The sequence below is a fragment of the Lagenorhynchus albirostris genome, chromosome 7 (genome assembly GCF_949774975.1).
Source record: "Lagenorhynchus albirostris chromosome 7, mLagAlb1.1, whole genome shotgun sequence".
In the NCBI taxonomy this organism is placed as follows: domain Eukaryota; kingdom Metazoa; phylum Chordata; class Mammalia; order Artiodactyla; family Delphinidae; genus Lagenorhynchus; species Lagenorhynchus albirostris.
In genome coordinates, this window is record NC_083101.1 from 51,610,249 (window position 1) to 51,631,188 (window position 20,940).

Consider the following 20,940-nt stretch of genomic DNA (forward strand, 5'->3'; position numbering starts at 1 on the left):
TCCAAACCAAATGTTTCTGGAACCCTGCGGTGTGTGGTAGCATGATGTGAAAGTCCATTGACCAGGAGGTCAGAGGGCTGACATCTGGTTCTGGCTGCCCAAGAACTTGCAATAACACTTTAGGGGCGTTTGGGCTGCCGTGTCCTCCTGTGTCACGAGAGGGTAGGATTAGATTTTTCTTGCTTGAGCCCTTTCAGCAGAATTATTCTATAAAAGTAGCTCTTCACCAGGCTGCCCATCAGATTCATCTGAAGAACTTTTTCCCCCCAAATTCATGAGTTTTCTGCTGCAACCCACTGCTACCACCAGCCACTCAGTAGGCACACTTGAGCCCTATTTCAGGGAAATACTGTTGGAATAAACAGCCTTAAAAGGAGTCTTATTAATCTGGGCTCCATAGCTTCATAAATAGTTTTGTGTTTGGAATTTTTGTGAAGAAAGTGTATGATTTTTTATTTTAAACTTTTTTTTTTTTTTGCGGTTTGCGGGCCTCTCACTGTCGCGGCCTCTCCCGCTGCGGAGCACAGGCTCCAGATGCGCAGGCTCAGCGGCCACGGCTCACGGGCCCAGCCGCTCCGCGGCATGTGGGATCCTCCCGGACTGGGGCACGAACCCGCGTCCCCTGCATCTGCAGGCGGACCCTCAACCACTGCGCCACCAGGGAAGCCCCGAAAATGCATGATTTTTATCAGATTCTCAGAAGGGATAGTTGACCCTCAGAGACTGAAATTACAGATCTAGGACATCTGTTACAGACCTTGGTTAAAAGCACTTCAGCCCTGAGGAAAATCTTTTACAAAGATTTAAAATCTACCACCTTTGTGAGCCCTTCAGTTGACACTTGTTTGAAAATCTTCTTCTTTTAAACTGATGCCTTATCGTTTTAAATGGGTATTAGTGAAATGTATGCACTCTGGAAAAAGATGCATGTTTACTTTGACACTTCTACTCTGAATGAATCTGTAAAGTATATTGTTCATTTCTGGCTAACGCATGGAGATTGGTGTTTTTTAAGAACAGAAATGGCTTTAAGTTCCTGGATGTCCAGTCATAAACGATGAAAGAATTGTTGGTATTGGGTGATGGTTACAACTGTTTGTTCTTCCTCCAATCAGCGAGGCGTTTGTATCTCAGTAAAGATGTTTAAAGTCTGCTCTGTTCCCATCTCTATTCAGGTCAATTGATAGCTATGCATTCAGTGTCAACTGTATGCAAAGTGTGGTACTAAAGCAGAGAGAGAGAGAGAAAGTGGTCAGAGCCTGGAACTTGCAATCCAGTTGGGAAGCCAAGACACATATACCAGAAATATGAATGATAACCTGTGGGGGGTATATGTTAGCCACCAAATAATGTGAAAATAAAAGTGCTTGAAGAATTCAGCTGCAGTTAAGCTCTCTGAGGTTTAGGGAAGAGATGAGTTTAGTGTGGAGAGGACGACGACGTTAGCTGCATCTGGAAGAACACAGAGCACGTCTTGTTTAACCCAACAGTTAATGCAGCCTGTCAGCGTAGGTTTTCTGGGTCAGGTCTTGGGTTGGTGTGTAATTAAATGTGGGTGGCGTTGTGGTGAGGGAGAATCTGATTCTTAATCCACTCAGCATTTTAATTTCTAAGTACCCACTTTTAGATACGTTCATGAGAGCTCTCTGGTATGTTCTCAGGAAAATATTAAAGTGGCCCTAGAAATTATTACACTGCGGCTCTTATCATTTAGTGGCTTTATGTTGGTGGCCACACGCATTGGTATTCAGGCAGAGTTCTGAGCGATGAGCCTGCAAACAGAAAGGGATTGTCCTTTCTCCTCCATCAAAGCTACATACTTTCCCCTTACAGGTAATGTGTACCAAATAAAGAAGGTGATACTTCATTAATAATCTCTGTTGTCTATTCCCCACGCCAACATGTGGGCTGAAAAGGGTGAATTTGTGCTCAAGCCCTTTTCCTTATGGAAAAACTAGAAGTGTTATTTTAGACCTCTTTGAATTCTTAATCACACTTCGGGAAAAGGCCTAAATCATTGAACGGCCTCCATTATGACTCAGAAATTTCAGTCCTGCCTTTTTGACAAGTAAGCTAGATGTTCTTTAAAAGTCAAATCAGAATGTTTAAATGAAAATTCGGCACAATAACATGGTCGGTTAGTTGGCGGCACGGTTCATAATTGTGCTTTTCGAAGGCACTTGGCATTATAAATAAAAATATGAGTCAGCGTGCCGGAAGAATTGCGGTATGTGAGCAGGGCAGCTTTTAAGATCCATTTAAATATATTTTAAATACCAATTTTCTAACAGATTTAGAAACAGATTTCTATATACCAACAACTAATACCCATTCCAGGTGGATAAATATCACAGAGGAAACTGGAGAAGGTGATCTCTTTAAAAACTTCTCCATCTCTAGGTTTCATTGATTTTTAAAAAAATATCAGGTACTTTGCTTTAACTTTTCTAAAGTCAAAAACGTAAAAAAGGTTTTCCTTTTGAGTTACTTATTTTTCATTACAGTTTGCCTTAGCTAGTAGTATAGTTACCCATGTATTAAATGCTAAGCGTACTTTAGAATTAGAATTAATACTTCGAGGATGCTTTTATTTTCCAGAACACTGAGATTTCTGTCATTTGCTGTCTTTTAGTTATCACTAATCTGGTCAAGTCATAAAATGAAGCTCGTGCTTTATTGGCATTTATGGCCATTATAAGTTTGAGTTAACGACCGAAGACCACACAGTTGCCCACTCCCCTGTTCACTAACTCCCCAGTGGTGCCTTCGGAAACTTGCGCCCTGGGGGGAATTTTGAGCAGCTAGGCCATAGTACCAGACTTAGGAAGGTGTTTGGTGATTATTCCTGTTGCTTTACCCTTATTGTTTGCATAGCATTTACTGTTGGTCATGGACTTCTACCATTAGTGGTCCAGGGCTGCTAACTAAACCAACAATAATTCCTAATAATTCACATGGTCCAAGCTGATGGAGTGAAACCGGAGGGAAGTCTAAACTCTTGTTTTTGGCAGTCAAGTTTTACACTGATTTCAGCAAATTTTTGATTGGTTAATTTAATTCACTGGTTCTCAATCCTAGCTGTACATTAGAATTGTTTGCAGAGCTTTTAAAAACTGCTAATACTTGGGCCCACCTGCAGATATTTCATTGTATCTGTATTTTTAAAAGCTTTGCCCCCAGCTCAGGTGACTCTGAAGGGCAGCCAGGGTTGAGACCATTGAATTTTGTTGGCCACTTTATTTTTGGCTTTCTTGACTGCACTCTTCCTGTGTTTTACTGAAACACAGCAGTCATTTGTCAGTCTTAGGCTGGTGCGTGTGTCATCTTATGTGTGCCCGCTAGCCACAATGGGTCTTTATCAAGTTCAGACAATTGTTTCTGGGTCACTCAAGAGAGCCAGAGTTTCAACACCATCTAAAAAACATTTTCTGGCAATAAAGGTGACAAATTTCCTCTGATCCAGCTAATGAGAACTAGTTTAACGCTTAGCGTTGTTCTTTGCCTTGCTAGTTAGACTTAACAGAATCCCTGTGACTTTCCATTGAATTACACAGGCATTTATTTAAGGCTTTCCATTGTCCAACACTGTTCAGAGCACTGAAGAGGACCCCAGGTATGAATGTAGCGTGGAGGGACTCAGGGACTTCCATTCTCACAGAGCGAACACGTGTGAGACCAAGGAAACGGAGGGCAGGGTATATTCTGGTCTGGACAGTAAGTGCTGCAGAACAGTGAGGGGAAAAGATCTTTGGGGAATGGTATCATAGGAGGAAGACTAGAGGAAATAGAAATGGTGCCAAGCCTTGAAAAGAGTATGGGTAGAATTCTGCTGGTAAAGAAAGCTGAAATTCTAGGCTGGTAGGACAGTCTAGTAAGGAAGGGCACAGAGGAGGGAGTCATTAAGTCACCAGACCACTCTGAATGAGTAGAGGGTAGGAGTTGTTGAGCAGTTAAACTACCCCAGGAAAGAAGAAGCTGTCCATGTTCACTGTGAAGGATCCTCAGATGCCTGCTTGAGAGGGTGGACCTTGATTGGAGAAGCTTTAAAAAGTCCTAGTTTATAAAACTAAGTTCTGGAGGAGTATTTGCCTCCAGTGGGAAAATTATCTGGAAAAGGGCAGCCGGTGGGAAGTGTGGATTTACTGGGTTGCTAGAAACGTTCTATTTCTGAATTAGGGAGGTGCTAACACAGGCATGTACATTTCCGAAAATTCATCAAACTCTACACTGAAATTCTGTGCATTTTACTGTATATAAATTATACCTCAATTTAAAAATATTTTTTAAAGCCGTGTTTAGAAGGAAAGAGAACCTATGGATTAAAAGACTTAAAAACCATAGCAGCCAGTGGAAATATAGGACTGAGGTTCTGATTCAAGCACTCTATAAAAAAAATTTTAAGAGATCATTGGAGAAATGTGAATACTGACCAGATATGTGATCATTTTAAATTCTCTTTTTTTAGATTTGATAGTTTTAGCTTTATACTTACTTTTTGAGAACTGTGTTAGGAATATATACTAAAATATTTATGAATGCAAGTGGTAGGGTCTTCAGCTTGTGCTTCAGAGGAATCCAGTTTGAGTGGTTGGAGGAGGTGTAGATGAGCCCAGATAGCTGATCATTATTGAAACTAGTGCTGGGGACAGAGGGGTTTATTATACTGTTGTCTACTTTTGTGGCTGTTTAAGGTTTCAATAACAATAAAAACTATTTATGTATTTGCATTTTAAAAATCATTGGTGGTTAGTGAAAGTGTTTCTCTAGGAAGTATTCTGGTACTTGAGGATTAACATACTGAGACTCTTTGGAGGTTACTGCAGTAATTTCAAAGTAATGATGAATGAAGTTGGAAAAGGAGGAATGAAGACAAATGCCCTGCTTTGTTTACTTCAAGTAAGACAAAGGAACTTGAGACATTTCTTATTTGCTGTTAGGGGGACACATCAGGTCGTGGGGGCAACTGAATATTATTTGGAGGACTACAGTTAGTGCTGTCTGTGTGTGCTGAGGAGGGAGGTGGATTTGTGAAGGAATCACCAGGGAGCACCCCGTGCCTCCGGAGCTAGAGGAGGGAGCATTGTGAGTGGACAAAGTACCATTTGCAGAATTAGGAAATGTCAGCCACACTAAAAATTCTGTGATATACTTGTGTGTGTGTGTGTGTGTGTGTGTGTATAAATTACGTAATAATAATCCAATTTTTCTGCTTCACCAGTAAACAAATATTTTTTAAAATGTAGTTTAATTTTTTTTTTTTAGAAATTTATTTATTTTTTATTTGTTTATTTTTGGCTGCGTTGGGTCTTCATTGCCACGCACGAACTTTCTCTAGTTGTGGCAAGCGGGGGCTACTCTTTGTTGCGGTGTGGGCTTCTCATTGCAGTGGCTTCTCTTGTTGAGGAGCACGGCCTCTAGGCATGCGGGCTTCAGTAGTTGCGGCACGCAGGCTGAGTCGTTGTGGCTCGCGGGCTCTAGAACGCAGGCTCAGTAGTTGTGGTGCACAGTCTCTTAGTTGCTCCACAGCATGTGGAATCTTCCCGGACCAGGGATCGAACCCGTGTCCCTTGCACTGGCAGGTGGATTCTTAACCTCTGTGCCACCAGGGAAGTCCAGTAAACAAATATTAAGTACCTAACATATGTAAAAGCAACCTAGAAGATGTGGTGAGAGAAACAAAGTTGATTAGAACCATGTGGCACCCTCAAAATATTTACAGACAAGAAGGGAGTCTAAGACAATCACGCGAATCAACTACTACGTTGTATTATAGATCTTATAAGAGAGTCTGAAAGATGGGCCATGAGAGTTCAGAGAAAGGAGAGTTAATTTCCGGTAGGGAGATGAGGGAAGGCCCTGAAGAGGAAGCGATGGGAAGGTTGGCCATGTGAGGGATGGTGGGGAAGGAACATCACCAGGTAGAAGAAGATAAGCTAAGGCAGGTGTGCTCTTAGGAGAGTAAGAGACCCCACTTTCTACACTGGGAGGAGTTCCATTTACTGGGGTGCAGTTCACACCCCAAAAAGGACCACAGGTATAGTGGGAAATAACCTTGGAGAGGTAAGTTGGTGCCGAGTGGCAGATGGTGTAGAATCTGGCTAAATAGTATGGACTACGTCTCCTGAGTGGTGGGGAGCTTTTTAGGTTTCGTTTTAGCTGGAGTTAGGATGGGATTTGAGCTGAGTGGGAGTTCTACTCTGCAGCAGTGCGGGAGAGGGGGAAATGTGAAGGAAAGGGGACAGTCAGGATGCTACACGGGTGGCCCAGGCCAAAGTTAGGTGGTAGCACCAGAACAGAGAGAAGAGTGGCACTGTGGAGTTTGACGGATCCAGATGTGGTCATAAAGGGAAGGGATCACGGTCAAGAAGGCCTTGGGGGTTTGATTTTGGATGGCTTGGCTGTTAATGCCAATTATGCAAAAAGAAAACACCAGAAAAGCACTTGAGAAAAGGATGAGTTGCAAGAATTTTTTTTTTTATACCATTTAGCCCATTTTATTTGGTCCTAGCATCACACACTTCTACAACCTTCTCCTTTCTGACAGGCAGTAATTTGGAATACACCTGTAAGTGTGGAAGTCTTCAATCAGGAGGGCCATTAAACTCCCAGACACCCCGGCATGAGCAAGAGGTGGGGACCACAGAAGGGAAGCCCATCAGCAGCCAGGATACCTTCCCCACTCAGGAAAGCACGCTGTCTCCAGTGAACCTGACAGACGACCAGATAGCCGCTGGCCTCTATGGTAACTTTCCTCACTTACGGCCCCTCTCGGCATCAGGGTTCTAGGACCAGAGTTGTCAGCATTCCAGTCTAATGCCAGTGTGCCTTATAAATTGACCTGGAAGAATGATTACACAGTTGTTAGGAAGGTAGGCCTAGATTATCTTTAAGATTATCAAAGAAAGCCATGCAGTCCCCTTAAGAAAACTCATCTGATGTTGCAAATTACAAAATATTTTAAACAGCATTTCACTCTTTCATAGTTTGGCAGGTATAGATTTTTTTCCAGGTTATCTCAACTGAAAAAAAAAACACTAATAATCCCTATCTTAGTGCCTAGATGGTTTCTGAGGATCAAGTGAGACGTGACATCACTTTATAAACAGTAAAGCCTGATACAGATGCTAGTTGTCACTGCTTTTGTTATGTCTGGAAGGACGAATGGTTTTTTTTTTTTCACTTAAGGAACATTATTAATGGAACTTTGAAGTATTTTCTTTGCATGCACACAATTTTCCAGTGGATTTTGGGCAAGTTTCTCATATATACATGCCAAGGTCTATATTAACATGAATAAAAAAATAAATGTACATGAAGAAAGCGTACCTATTCACTTAACTTGTATGGGTATGAGTTATATTAATTTTGATCACCATGATTCACTTTTCCACAGTATGTACAAATAATGAAAGTACACTGAAGTCCATCATGAAGAAGAAAGATGCCAACAAAGATTCAAATGGAGCGAAAAAGAATCTTCAGTTTGTTGGCATTAATGGAGGGTAAGGAAAGATGGTGGTACTAGTGTTTATACGCGGTCTGTCTGTTTCCTTTGCCTCCTGCCTACTCAAGTCATATTTAAAGGTGCCTGGTCTGGAATGCTACCACATCTGGGTGACGGAAGATTCCCTCCTCAGAAAGGTGCATTTGGGCTTCTCTTCTCTCTTCTTGCTATCTTTAAGGATATTTCACTCTTGAAAGGATACGTGATGAAGCTGAGTAATTTACATCTTCTCACCTCTGATCTGAAACAAACAGTCTTCAACAAAAGCAACAGGCAGCAGGTTCCCTGTTGGACAGCGTGTACTTAACTGTATCAGAACTGAGCAACAACCAGAGACTGAGAACATCACTCCATGGTCCAGGGATAGTCATCCACTCCTTCAGAATGGGTTGTTTTGCTTAGCTCTCCATGTTTACAGACAAAATAGTAGGGCCTTTCACCTGAAGAGTAACCTCGCCATGCCATCAGTTCTTTGCTTTCTAAATAGAATGTGTTTTAGTTGTTTATTCCTTCTCCTTTAATTGGCCCAGATCAATAGTTAAGCCTGTTTGTCTTCCTACAGTTGAATCAAAGCAATTAATCTATTAATGCATTCATGGCCTTGACAAGAAAGCAATAGTGCAGAGTTAGTTGAGATAATATTTATAGTAGTGCGTACCACAAAGATATAACAGTGCTGTCTGTTTTCCAAATCTTTAACGTTTTATTGGGTAATATGTCCCACAGTTTGGAGAGTGTGTACCAGAGAAACTATTGGTAACTTACATAATATGTTCACCTTGGACACTGGGAAAATTAATGGTACAAAATAAGAAGAATGAAAGGGGAAAAGAAAAGGAACAGCAAAGATGAAAACCTACAGACCTGGTTTCCATAAAATGAATTTCCTTTGATTTATATTAAGCCAGAGGTGCTACATATATATATACATATTTTTTTTTCTGCAAGTGGTATGTGATACCACTTGGCAACCTAGGTTATTCCTTGTTAAGTGAGAACCCATTCAAAACCACCAGACTTCTGAATAGACCTTCCTCCGCACTTCTAAGTACAGGGTCTAAAACCACTGATGAAATTTCTGGAGTCAGTTAGCAGGTTTCCCTTCATAAACATTTCTGTCACTGGGTCTTTATGGGCACACCTTGCATCTCCTGAACTCCCAATTGCCACCTAGGTATGAAACCACTTCAAGTGATGATTCCAGCTCAGATGAAAGCTCTTCTTCCGAGTCAGATGACGAGTGTGATGTCCCCGAGTATCCTCCTGAGGAAGTGGAGGACGAAGAGGAGGACCAAGACACTCGGGGGATGGCAGAAGGCCACCACGCAGTTAAGGTGGAAGGTCTCACGTCCAGCAGGGTGGAAGATGAAATGCAGGTTCCAGAATGTGAACCTGAGAAGGTGGAGATCAGAGAGAGGTGTGGTACACTCCCCCCCTCCCCTCACCCTTCCCATGTTTGATGTACTTTGGCAGTAGGATTGGCCGATGAGGAGACTGTGCAGTTGAATCTATGAGTTTGGTCTTTCCACTCGCCAAAGGAGGGCTGAACTTTACCTGTGCCTCAGAGGTGTGTACCTCTTGTCATGATGCTAATAAATACAAGTGCAAAAATGATAACTGCTAGATCTCTTATAGTAGCAGAGAGAAGGGCTTGATATCTGTTCACCTTTGTTTCTTAAACTATTTGCTATCTACCATTACATGTGGAGTCACCATCCGCATAATTGTTAAGCACCACTAAAGCTTCCATTGTTTGAACAACCCACCTTATACTTAAAGATATATTAGAATTTTTTGTGACCAACACATTTCACATTTTTAAGTTTCAGATTTTATCATTAGCCATTTATCCTCATACAGGTGTCAGTACTGTTATTACAGGATCACTGTGTGTGAGAGGAACAGTTTTTGGCCTCAACCAAAGATCACATTTACCATAAAGATGATGTAATCAGTCACATGCCCATATTTTGTTGCTCATTGAGTGATTGGGAACACCACAAGAATGAGTTTGGGAATGTCGTAAACAGCAGCTGAAATATCAAATAAACACTCTGGTTGGCTGAAACACGTACCCAAAAGTGTGGACAATTTTAAAGACTTAGCAAATATGGAATTGATGCTTATAAAACCGGAGAGAGTAGAACAGTTGGAAATTTCCATATGGTTTTTCACCATGTGAAGTGTAACTAGAACATTTCAGAAAACTTATCTCTAATTTGGCAAATGAATGTTTAACTGCGTTAACACAAGGTAAGTGTCTTTAGTTTATATTTCCAAGTATTTTCAAATGGCTCAATAACTTGACATCTGTTGGTTTTTTCTGAACAGCTTTATTGAGGTATAATTTATATACCATATGTCATCTGACTTTTAAGTTTATATTTTCATGTGGGTTAAACAAACACTTCCTGAGTCACCAAATGTGATTTCAGATGTGTGGTCCACTGGTCAGCGTAATGGGTAGGTGGTAATTCAGACCTCTTCAACCCCTCAAGAGTAAAAATATTTTTAAGAATTTGAACAAAAGGAGCAATAAATATCCAAGTGTTATTCCATAATGTCACACAGGCCAGAGTGGCGAAGCCGAAAGCTACCCTTATGAAAAGATCCGAGCTCTGGCTGGAGGCCTTGGCTCTGTGTGGTAACGTCAGTCCTCGGACGCCTAGACTCCACCGGGCAAGCACTAGCGGCACCACAACCTGCCAGGGTTGACTTGGGGCCTCCAGTCTTGTAAAGGGTTATAGAGTTTCAGGTAAAAATGCCTTTCCTTTTGTGGCCAGTCATGAGCTCTCTTTCTTTTATTTTTTCCCCTTTTAGATATGAACTAAGTGAAAAGATGTTGTCTGCATGCAACTTACTGAAAAATAACATAAATGACCCCAAAGCTTTGACCAGCAAGGATATGGTGAGTCTGACCTACAGACACTGTCCCCAGTCTGTACAAAGTGCCTGAGTGGACACCACAGATGAGGCCTCTCTAGCCTGCCCCTGAGCTGTTGTTGCCTGCATGCTTTTCCCCCAGACTATTCCTAGTGTGTGTGGGCAGAGTGAATATCCCGCTGCCCTGCTCACCAGACCACCCGTTTCCCTCAGGCCTGATTTCAGATCTCCTTTCTCCACCCTGAACTTTGCTTGGGAGCTGAGCATCTGTGAGGCATATAGTTGCACATGGAAAGGAGGGCTAATTTCAGTCATTCGTCACCTTTCTGCCTGTTCTGTTGCTTACAGAACTTGTGATCTAGGGAGCAGAATCCCAGAATTTTTTAAGTTAGCCTTTGTTTTTAAGAGAAACCTATCTGGACCGAGGTCAGCATTCCTTTCAGTTATGAAACTGCATATTATGTTCTGATGTGGAATGCAGGCAGTCACTATTTTTAAACCTAGAAATAACTGCACTTATCTTCTCGCAGCTTGAGATTCAGAAGCAAAGAGGTTGGTGGTTGCCTTAGGGAGCACGAATAGCATAACATAGGACAGATAAATGTATCCGTGGCAATGGTGAATCTGATATCCTTTACAAGTGTTGCTCTCCCATGCATTGGTGACATTTAGATGTGTGGCTTCTTTCATAGGTTAGACCAGCCTTCTGGTTGACAGCTCTATTCAGTGCATTGAGAAAGTGTAGCATCTCATGTTACTTTAGATAGTAATGTGCATTTGAATCTTTGCATATTAGCAGTAGATTTAATATGAAAGTTTTAAGCTAAATAACTTAAGTCCGCAGCCGGTGAGAAAGTTGTTTCATAGGTCTCACGGGTTTATAGAATTATGAAACCAAAATGTTAAGCCTAGAAGGGATTTATGGAATTATCGAACACTGGAAAGGCAAATAGTCTTCCTCATACAACAAACACAATCTGAAGAAGAACTGGTGATGGCTGGCACAGGCTTGAGAAGCACATGGGTGCGTGTGTCTACGAGGCCACTCTATTCTGGTCCATCCTGCTTTAACTGAGGCCTTTAACTAAAGATTACGAGTCTTGCCTGGAGCGTCAACTGCTAGTTAATGCTGGGACTAGATAATACATATCTTAAGTACTGGTCCATGTTTTGTTTATCCCAGCTAAAGCATATTACCTTATTATATGGCATCTTTTTTTTTTAATTTTTTTTTTTAATTTTTTTTTTTTAATTATGGTATCTTCTCCTATTTGTTTATATTGCTATAGAAACTTAAATTTATCATCAGAGCCAGCTGAATCTTGACATTCAAATACTGTGCTGAAAAAGGAGCATGGCAATGATGTTTATAGAAGGAAATACTAGACGAAGTCCCTGGCCTGGCCATGGATCTATATGTTGAACTCCATCAGTATAGACTAAGTGCCTGTCTATGCCTTGGTCACAAATAGTAAAACCAGGAAAAGTCACTGCAGTGTTAATGTTTCCTACTAGGTTTAACCTGAACTTAAAACTGGTGCTTTCAGACCCCAGATTTTATAGCTTTAATACAGTTTTTCTTTCACCCTCCCCAAAATACTAGGTTATGTGGTCCTCAGGGAGGACTTTACATTTTTGTAGCCCCAATTGTCAAGCATTTTGTCGGGCATATACTCCAGGATTGCTACATTTTTTTTGTTGATTGGATATTCATTCAGTAAAGAAGTGTTTAAAGTGCTGTGCTGTGAAAAGTCTTGGACATGTGAATGATCACAATGCCAGGGCCATGTAACCATGTCAGGACACTGAATATGTAGCTGTAACTGAGTTCGACACCCAGACGCCATAATTTCCCTTTCTTCTGTGTGAGGCATCCAAAAAATGAAATCTGAATATGTGAAAGAGTGAGCAGAAGAAAAGAAAAATTAAGTGAATTATTTCCTGGCCAGGACCCTTTTCCTCCAGTGACCCAAACTATGATTGAATTGGATACACCTGAATAATTAGTAGCAGGAAGATAAAGAGATGGGTGTGTTCTGTAATCCCAGTTCCACCTTTTCTATAGAAAGAAGACTACATGGGTTCTGGTGCTTTTGACATAAGCTTTCCATCTTTCTTGATTTATTTTTAAACTTTTAAAGAACAAGCAAAGCACAAATGAATGATAAACTCATATGAAAGAGGGCCCATGAAAAAAGCATTGTGGTTTTCCCCATCTCCAGCACTGGCTCTGCCCAGTCTACATTGAACTTCATGTCCAAGTTTGACTTGATTATCCATGAAACAAATGCCACGTTCATGTGTCTACAGCCTAAGGGAAAGCAAGTGGGGCTGATGACCAGATACAGATGATCCTAATGGGAAAAAGTAATTTGTTTCAGACTTGCTTTTTATTCCCTTTCTGTGGTTGAACATTTGTATTTGGGATGGAGTAGGAATTGGGTTGCCTGCACGGTCATGGTCTCCCAGCCTAGTGCTGTGGAGATGCTGAAGGAGTTGAAGTTGGTCTGGACAGGAAGGAGGCAGCATAATTGTGTTAAGTAATTTCTCCTGTCCTGATTACTATGAAAATCATTTGCAAGGCCAGCGTACCTACATAATATTAATAGTTCAATAATAAATGGAGCCTGGCCTAAGTGGTTTACATGTGTTGCCTCATCACAAACACTGTGAAGGAAAGGTATTTTTACTATCCCCATTTTGCAGATGAGGAAACTGAGGCACAGAATACGTATCTTCCCCAGCGTCAAACAGCTCATCAGTAGCAGAGTCAGAATTTGAGCCTTGGTGGTATAATTCTTGCACAGTGCTATAGGCCTATAGAAGTTACAATATGTGTGTGTGTTAAAATCAGGAAGGATACTTCGGTTTGGAATTTGAGGCTTCTCTGAGAGCTCTGGGTTTCATTAGTTGTTTTTTGAGAGCAAATTCTATTTGCACACACTTTTGACTATAAAAGGCCTGGTTTCTTAGGCTTTCAGCTAGGTCTCAGAAATGTCTATAAATAGAAGAACTAATGGCCGATGGCGCGGTGTTTTGGCAGCGGTTCTGTCTGAACACTCTCCAGCACGAGTGGTTCCGCGTGTCCAGTCAGAAGTCAGCCATCCCAGCCATGGTGGGGGACTACATAGCCGCTTTTGAGGCCATCTCCCCAGACGTCCTGCGTCACATCATCAACATGGCAGACGGGAACGGCAACACCGCCCTCCATTACAGTGTGTCCCACTCCAACTTCGAGATTGTGAAGCTGCTCTTGGACGCTGGTACGTTGGTAGTCCCTGTCTCTTCTCTGACAGACTCGGGCTGTGACTCATTTAGAAGGAGCTGGTTGATCCAGCTGATCCCCAGTTCTGTGACCATCCTAAAAAGCCTTTTCATTGCTTTCCCCTGCGATGTGGCAAGAATCGTTCTTGAGTCATTCATGGGAGGCTTGAGGTTTAAACAAAACGGGGTGACACAGACTCCAGATCTGTTTTGAAAGGAGGTGTTGAGGGTGTTCTTGCTGCAGTTTAGCTGTGTTCAGATGAGTTGTATCCCTGGTAACACACATGACTCATGTTCCTGCCTGAGCTGAATCATGCAGGCTTGGTGGGTTCACTGTCAAGAGGCAGAATGCTGCGCCTGGGGCCAGAGTCAAAGCTTTAGTGTTTGTGAGCTGCTCTCTTTGTCCTTGTTCCATGCCCCGCTCCAGCCGCCTTGCAGAGCTGTGCAGTTAGTCAAGATGGGGGCCAGGCAAAGCCACTGTAACAGATTGTGGTAGAATCAACACCATTCCCGCCAAAATACACCCTGTTCCTGGGGAATCAGCATAGAGAAAAGAAAATGCTATTCTTACATCTGAACCATAGTAACGAGAGCAGTGAAAATTTTTGTCTGTAATTGGAATTTGCCATTCCAGAATATAGCCAGTGGATGTATTAAACATGGAGTGAGGCGGTGGCACATAGAAGGGTCCCCTTGCGACACAGTGAGCTTTCAACTTTTTGTTCAAAGGGAACAGCCCTGTGATACATTGAGTCTCTAAATCACTTTTATTTATTTTTGAAATACATATTTTTACTTCTAGTATAACTGATACAGAATTCACAGTACCTCAGTCTAATTAATGAGAACACAATGTGAACATCTGATTTAGAATATGCAATACAGTTGTCCAATTTTCCCATTCTGCTTTTTGACCCAACTGTCCAATTTTTTTCTACTCTGTTTTGGGGATGTTGGATTAAGGCACAGAAGAAACCAAACAGATTTATCTTTTTTTTCTCTCCTAAGTTTGCTTGTCCCCAGTTTAGGGGCCATGTTAGGATAAAACTGTTTCCAGCTTAAAGGAAGGAATTCCAAGCCTCCTTCCTTTCAGACTTGCCAGACTATAAACAGAGCTGGTGATACTGTCAGCCAGAGTTACTGTTTAAACAGAGAAGTGGATGATATCCAGGAAAGCTAAGAACAAGATTTCAGGATTGCCCCTGAAAGTAACAGTTTAATCCACCCTTAGAAAATTTGCATGGACAAGATATTTTGGTAAATTAAACTATTTTAATTCCATTGTTGGATGGCTTTGGTTAATCACTTTTCTGGATTTACTTCACTTTTTACTGCTCACCATTATAGACTGAGATTGTGGCTTTGTAAAGCATGTTTGTGAATCTAGGATACTAGCAGCAACAGAGAAGAGGCGGACGCCAAAGAAACTGAGGAGCCTCAAAGACCATGTCTGCTCACCTGCTTCTCCATCAGACAACCTTTTTCTTTTCTTTTTCCTTTTCTACGTTAAAAAATACGCACTACTGTTGGGCTTCCCTGATCGCGCAGTGGTTGAGAGTCCACCTGCCGATGCAGGGGACACGGGTTCGTGCCCCGGTCCGGGAGGGTCCCACATGCCGCGGAGCGGCTGGGCCCCTGAGCCATGGCCGCTGAGCCTGCGCGTCCGGAGCCTGTGCTCTGCAACAGGAGAGGCCACAACAGTGAGAAGCCCGCGTACCGCAAAAAAAAGAAAAAAAAAAAAGCACTACTGTAAATGCCCTTATGTCCCTAGTGTGCTGTTGTTTTTAGAACTCAAGAACGTTTTCACGGTACCTTCTCTTCTCACTCCCAGTGATGGAAACACCCTAAGCATTTTAATTATATCTGGTCACACATAAAAAGCTTCTTTCCATTCCTTTCATTTTATTAGAAAGTGCTGAAGGAATTTTAAAAGGCCTGGAGGATAATTTAGGCCCTGAAGACTCCTTAAGAATTATAGGACTAGAAAAGGTCTGGGTTATTGGATCTGGGAGTCCCTGACAGTCTCTAAGGGACTTAACTGCAGTTGCTGTCAGACCACGATTCCTAGAGCTGGGTGTCGTGTGATTGGAATTCTGCTTCCAAGGGCCCCAAACGAGTCAGAGCAGCAAACTCAGGGTCTCAGAGTGAACAGAGGTTTATGAGTGGGGAATGCCATATTCAGTGTTCCCTATGTGAGCGTTTACAAATCCTTCTGTCCCTTGTAGCTCTCACCGCCTTCTTCACTCCAAAATGGTGATTTTCTAGACTCAGATTAGTATCTAGATCCCATGTTATTGTTTATTCTTCAAAGCAACCATTACTTAGAACAGCCTCCTAGACCTCCAGGCTGTTGCAGTTCAACCACCAGTTGCAAACAAGAGGTGCTGTGAGAGCTTGCTGTCATTTGTCATGAAATAGAAAAAAATTTTTTTCTTTGGTTTGGTATGAAACACCTCTCACATTTCCTTCTGAGTCACTCCGGGACTTTGACTACCTAAGGCCATTTCACTGGGCTTTTCTAAACTCCATACCTTTAGTTCATGGGGACAACTGACGCTTTTAGGAGATGGCTCCTCCCTAAAGAGACTCGTGTCTTTGCAGATGTATGTAACGTGGATCACCAGAACAAGGCGGGGTATACCCCCATCATGCTGGCAGCCCTTGCCGCTGTGGAAGCAGAGAAGGACATGCGAGTTGTGGAGGAACTCTTTGCCTGTGGGGACGTGAACGCCAAAGCCAGCCAGGTGAACGCGCTTGCTTCAGGGTTTGTGCTGGCTGATGCAGCTCTGACCTGCCCGGGTGCCCCTGCCATGCTCTCGCCACTCAGCACAGCCCATGCGGCTGCCCGCCCGGTGGTCCTTATGTCCAAATACACCGAGGAAACACTGGCTTAACTTCACATTGGAAACTTCTCCCTCCATTACCTTGCGTTCTCTCTGGAGTAGTATGCATGTGGACCATGGGTCAGCCTGCCAGTAAGTGACTAGGGATCCCCACCATGTACCTGGTGACCACTATTTCCTGACTGTCTCCATGTTATAGCATCTTCATGCCCAGCACAGAGCGCCTCTTATCCAGATGTGTTCACAGTTGCCTTGTGACCATCTTCTGCACTTTCCAGCTCCTAGCTGTCATAAGACAGATCCTCCAAGCTAAAGGGAAAAATTAACTCATTACTTTATGATCTTACTTATTAGCTCATAGCTCACGAGAAACTAGTTTTTCCAATGCCTTTCCACCACTGGGCCCCAAGTAATTCCATGTCCATGTTTTCCCCTTTCATCACTCTCCCTCCTCCCCTTCCCCCGGCACAGCCCCGCTGCAGGTCACACGCTGCCAGCCCAGCATGTGCTTCTGAAGTCCTCTGTCATTTCTTCCCACAGGCGGGACAAACAGCCCTCATGCTGGCCGTCAGTCATGGGCGGATAGACATGGTGAAGGGCCTGCTGGCCTGTGGGGCTGACGTCAACATTCAGGACGACGAGGGCTCCACCGCCCTGATGTGTGCCAGCGAGCACGGGCACGTGGAGATTGTCAAGCTGCTGCTGGCCCAGCCAGGCTGCAGTGGCCACCTGGAGGACAATGTAAGCTGTCTGCAGTGGTCCTGCAGGCCCCTGGCCTGGACACAGTTGCGGGGGGCGGCGGTGGGTTCTGTGAGTGTTGCTTGACCAGGGGAGAGAACAAATCCTCCTTTATTCTCCTCAGGGATTTGCGTTGCCATCCAGGCCACTTCCCTTCACGGCCCAGCGTGGTAGCATTTACTGTTTGCAAACTAATACTCCCATTAACTAAAGGCAAAGGCAGAAAGATAAATAGGCCTCACCCCAAACATTTATAAAAGGAAGAAGGTGATGGGCTTGTACGAGAACCAGTATACTGAAGTGGAATAAACAGATTTACAATACAGAATCAAATGTAGTAGGCAGTGTAGGCAACTAATGGGTACACTACGAAGAGAGGACCAGGCCCCCGGTCCATTTGGAAACCCTTCACCAGGGCCCATCAGAGTAAATAATTTGTGACCTTTTATCAGCTAGGGAATCCGGACCCTCTTGGCTTCTTTTCAGCCCATCTTCGCACTCCTCCTTGGGCTGTTCCCATCATCGTCACTCTCATCTCCTTCCTCTCCCTGTTCCCAAGCTGTCTCATTCCCAGATAACCCCTTGACTGGAAAACATTCCAAGGAAACCTGCTGCTCTGGATGTCTCCAGACCAAAGGGGAGGAGTACCGATAGGTCACAGCACAGGAACTAACATTTAGGTGGCGACATGGTTCAAAGGTCCAAAGGTCCCAGAGGTCTGGCTGGGTTGCTTCTGTTTTTGAAAGTTTATCTCTGTGGAGCACAGGTTTGGACCAGAGCTTCCATCAGCCCCAAACCCTACTAAAAAGGCTAAAGGGAAAACATCCCCCTTTGCACTAAACTTGAGATCCTCGTGGGCTCACGCCAACAGGAAGAGCAAATCAGTGCAGGTATTTACTGGCAGGAAAGACTGACTGGTTTCTGCAGTTGCAGTGACCTCCCCAGGAGCACGTGAGCCGCGGTTGCACCAGATTCCCATTACTTCCACTGCAGCAGGGGGCCAGTTTCCAACTTCTCTTTCCTTAAGAACAGTCTGTGTTTCGTGTGCCTTGTTTTTGTTTGTTTGCTTTTACTTCTACTCTTAGCAAAGAACAGCTGGTAGATCTAATAATAAGAGGCCATTGCACCACAGTAACTTCCAGAAATCCTGGTTCCCTCTGCCCGTTGTCTACTTCCTTATCCTTAAAGAAATGGGAGGGCATCCAGCTGGCCTCCAGAAGAAAAGTAACTCCCAGAATTCAGAGTGGGACGGAGGACCATAAGGTTCAAACCACACACAAATTGTTTCCAGCTGCTGGTGACCAGAAGGGCATCCTTATTCCAAGACTAGACAGAAAATAAGTTGTGCTGTTTTTGTCTTTTTGTTGTTACTACTTTTGGTTGAGGTAGAGTTGATGTCCAGAATGCTGTTTTTGTCTTGATGCATCTCCATGTCCATCTAAGTTCCTGCATCTTAATGGAAAGCAGACATTTAACTGAACATTTTTCTTTCCCATATTTAGTGTTTGCCCTCGTATTTCCATAAGATACATTTCTGCAAGGCAGCAGGATGTGGTGCTTACATGTAGATGTGACTCGGAGCATTCTCGAGGGGTGGCTAGGGCTGTAGGATCGGCTCCCTCCGCAAGAGGAAAGTTAAGAGATCCTTGGCAGACTGCAGGGCGTCAAAACAGACACCACGCTACTTGACCGTTCGTTTGTAATTATAAGGGAAAAAAAAAACCCACTAAATTATGTTTCTACCCCCTACCTTCACCTCCTGCCCGCTGCTGGTGGGCAGCCTGCTTTTGTTGAGTCTCCATGGTGTGCAGACCTACACACTAAGTACCACGAGGCAACAACAAAGGCAATAATGGGGTGATTCTTGTCTGAGGGCAGGGTAGGGGGCTGTGCCTCTGTCATCCTTGTATCCTTCAGGGCTAGCACCTAGAGGTCCAGAAAAGTTTCCTAAAAGACTGAACAGATGGCTAGATTGGGGAACCTTATCTAATTGAAAGAGTTTTGTGTTGTTACCCTTTGGGCTACCTGGAAGTTTGAGAAATCCAGCCTAGCTTGCTCTTTTCATCTCCTCTTAAGGATGGCAGCACCGCGCTCTCAATAGCCCTGGAGGCAGGACACAAGGACATCGCCGTTCTGCTGTATGCCCACGTCAACTTCGCGAAAGCCCAGTCTCCGGTCAGTGTTGTGCACTTGGCATTTGTAAACAGGCTAAAAGCCACCAGACTAGTGGGCCCCCTTCCTCGGGGAGTTGACAGGAGATACAGGTTTTATAATGATTCTGAAAATCAAGGTTTTAGTCCAGAACTGAAGAATTCATCAGTTTTGCCCCACCCAGAAGGCCAGGAGTGCTAATGGTTAGCACAGCACAGGCTGGATGCCTGCTTGTCCTCACGCCCTCACAGGAAGTTTATTCTGGACAGAATTATCCAAATGGCACATCTTGAGCCCATAAATACATATCGCCGTCCTGGCAGTTTTCTTAGAGCAGACAGGGAGCTGCAGCCTGTGGTCCCAGAGCTCACTCTGAGAGGGAAGTTGACTTCCCAGGACAACTGGACGTGGCACTGCCAAGCCCTCTGGCCCCAGAGCTGCGCCTGCTAGTGGACTGTGTGCTGTGTTCCAGCTCTCCTCGCTCTGGCTTATAGATGGTGCTCAGCTGTGGCTGACAGAGTTCCTGTGTCGCAGAGGACACATCTACCTGAGGTCACTAATTAACCCCCAGTTTTTTTCCTCTCCTGGTCTCTAGGGCACCCCTAGGCTTGGAAGGAAGACATCTCCTGGTCCCACCCACCGAGGTTCCTTTGATTGATTATGTGCAAATACCGTCCATTTACATGCCACCACTAAGCTGCTAATTGTTCCTGTTGGGCTGACAGATACTGAATGTATTTTGTGCCTGAGCTCACCAGCAAACAGAACGCATAAAGCCAAGGGCTGAAGGCTGGAGCTGCCACAGTGGAAGCTGAGCCAGCAGGAGATTGCTGGCCAGGCACACACGCCTCCCTTCTGGCCATCTTCCGTCTGTGTAGGGCACACTTGCTGTTGAGTCTCTGCTCCGTTATGTACAGTTGTAGGAAATAGTAACCTGATCTGAGTGGGCAACTTTTGTTCCTTCTCTCCACCCCCTACCAGTGTTGAGAAGTATCAGGTTCTCAGCAGGAATGGTGTTTTTAAACCATCAGGAATGGTGTTTTTAAACTTTCCCACAAGTATTTATATTTACCAAACGTGGAACCATTGGAAAGCTCTTTGAAAATTCCATTCCAGGATGGTTTTGTTGATTTTTCTTTTGTCTTTATTATTTTAAAGTAAGGAAGTTGAGATGACTTTGATCATCGGTGAATTGGGCCTGGGCTGGTTTCTGGTTTAAAAATAAAAGTTGAAACTCTCAAAAAGTTTAAAACTTAACAAAAGGAAGTCTTTTCAGTTGGTTTTATCTAGGTCGATGCATTACATGACATTTTATTTAAAGGGTATCTATATAAAATTGATGCAGTATTTTCAACTTTTATATTCCATAGTAATTAAAGACCTGAAGAACGACATGTAACATTACCATATTTTTATTAATAATTGCACAACTCTGTATCTAATGATAAAATTTGAATTGTGTTAGAGAAATTGGCTATATATTTGCCTCTAGAGAAGCATAGCATAGTTCTCCACATATTTATGGATTCTTTTATCCCATGCCACATTTGCTTTGGT

The 20,940-nt window shown here is 43.4% G+C and overlaps 1 protein-coding gene across 1 annotated transcript in view; it reads left to right on the forward strand.

Moving 5' to 3' along the window:
* The window catches only part of KANK1 (KN motif and ankyrin repeat domains 1), a 155,038-nt gene extending 134,657 nt beyond the window's left edge, over positions 1–20,381 (forward strand). Inside the window, exons 5-13 of the mRNA XM_060155016.1 lie at positions 6,545–6,742; positions 7,394–7,502; positions 8,679–8,921; positions 10,325–10,412; positions 13,431–13,650; positions 16,253–16,395; positions 17,035–17,235; positions 19,309–19,407; positions 19,979–20,381. Coding sequence (XP_060010999.1) covers positions 6,545–6,742; positions 7,394–7,502; positions 8,679–8,921; positions 10,325–10,412; positions 13,431–13,650; positions 16,253–16,395; positions 17,035–17,235; positions 19,309–19,407; positions 19,979–20,041 — 1,364 coding nt within the window. The 3' untranslated portion in view covers positions 20,042–20,381. The remainder of the gene's footprint in view (positions 1–6,544; positions 6,743–7,393; positions 7,503–8,678; positions 8,922–10,324; positions 10,413–13,430; positions 13,651–16,252; positions 16,396–17,034; positions 17,236–19,308; positions 19,408–19,978) is intronic.
* Positions 20,382–20,940: the final 559 nt, after the last annotated feature.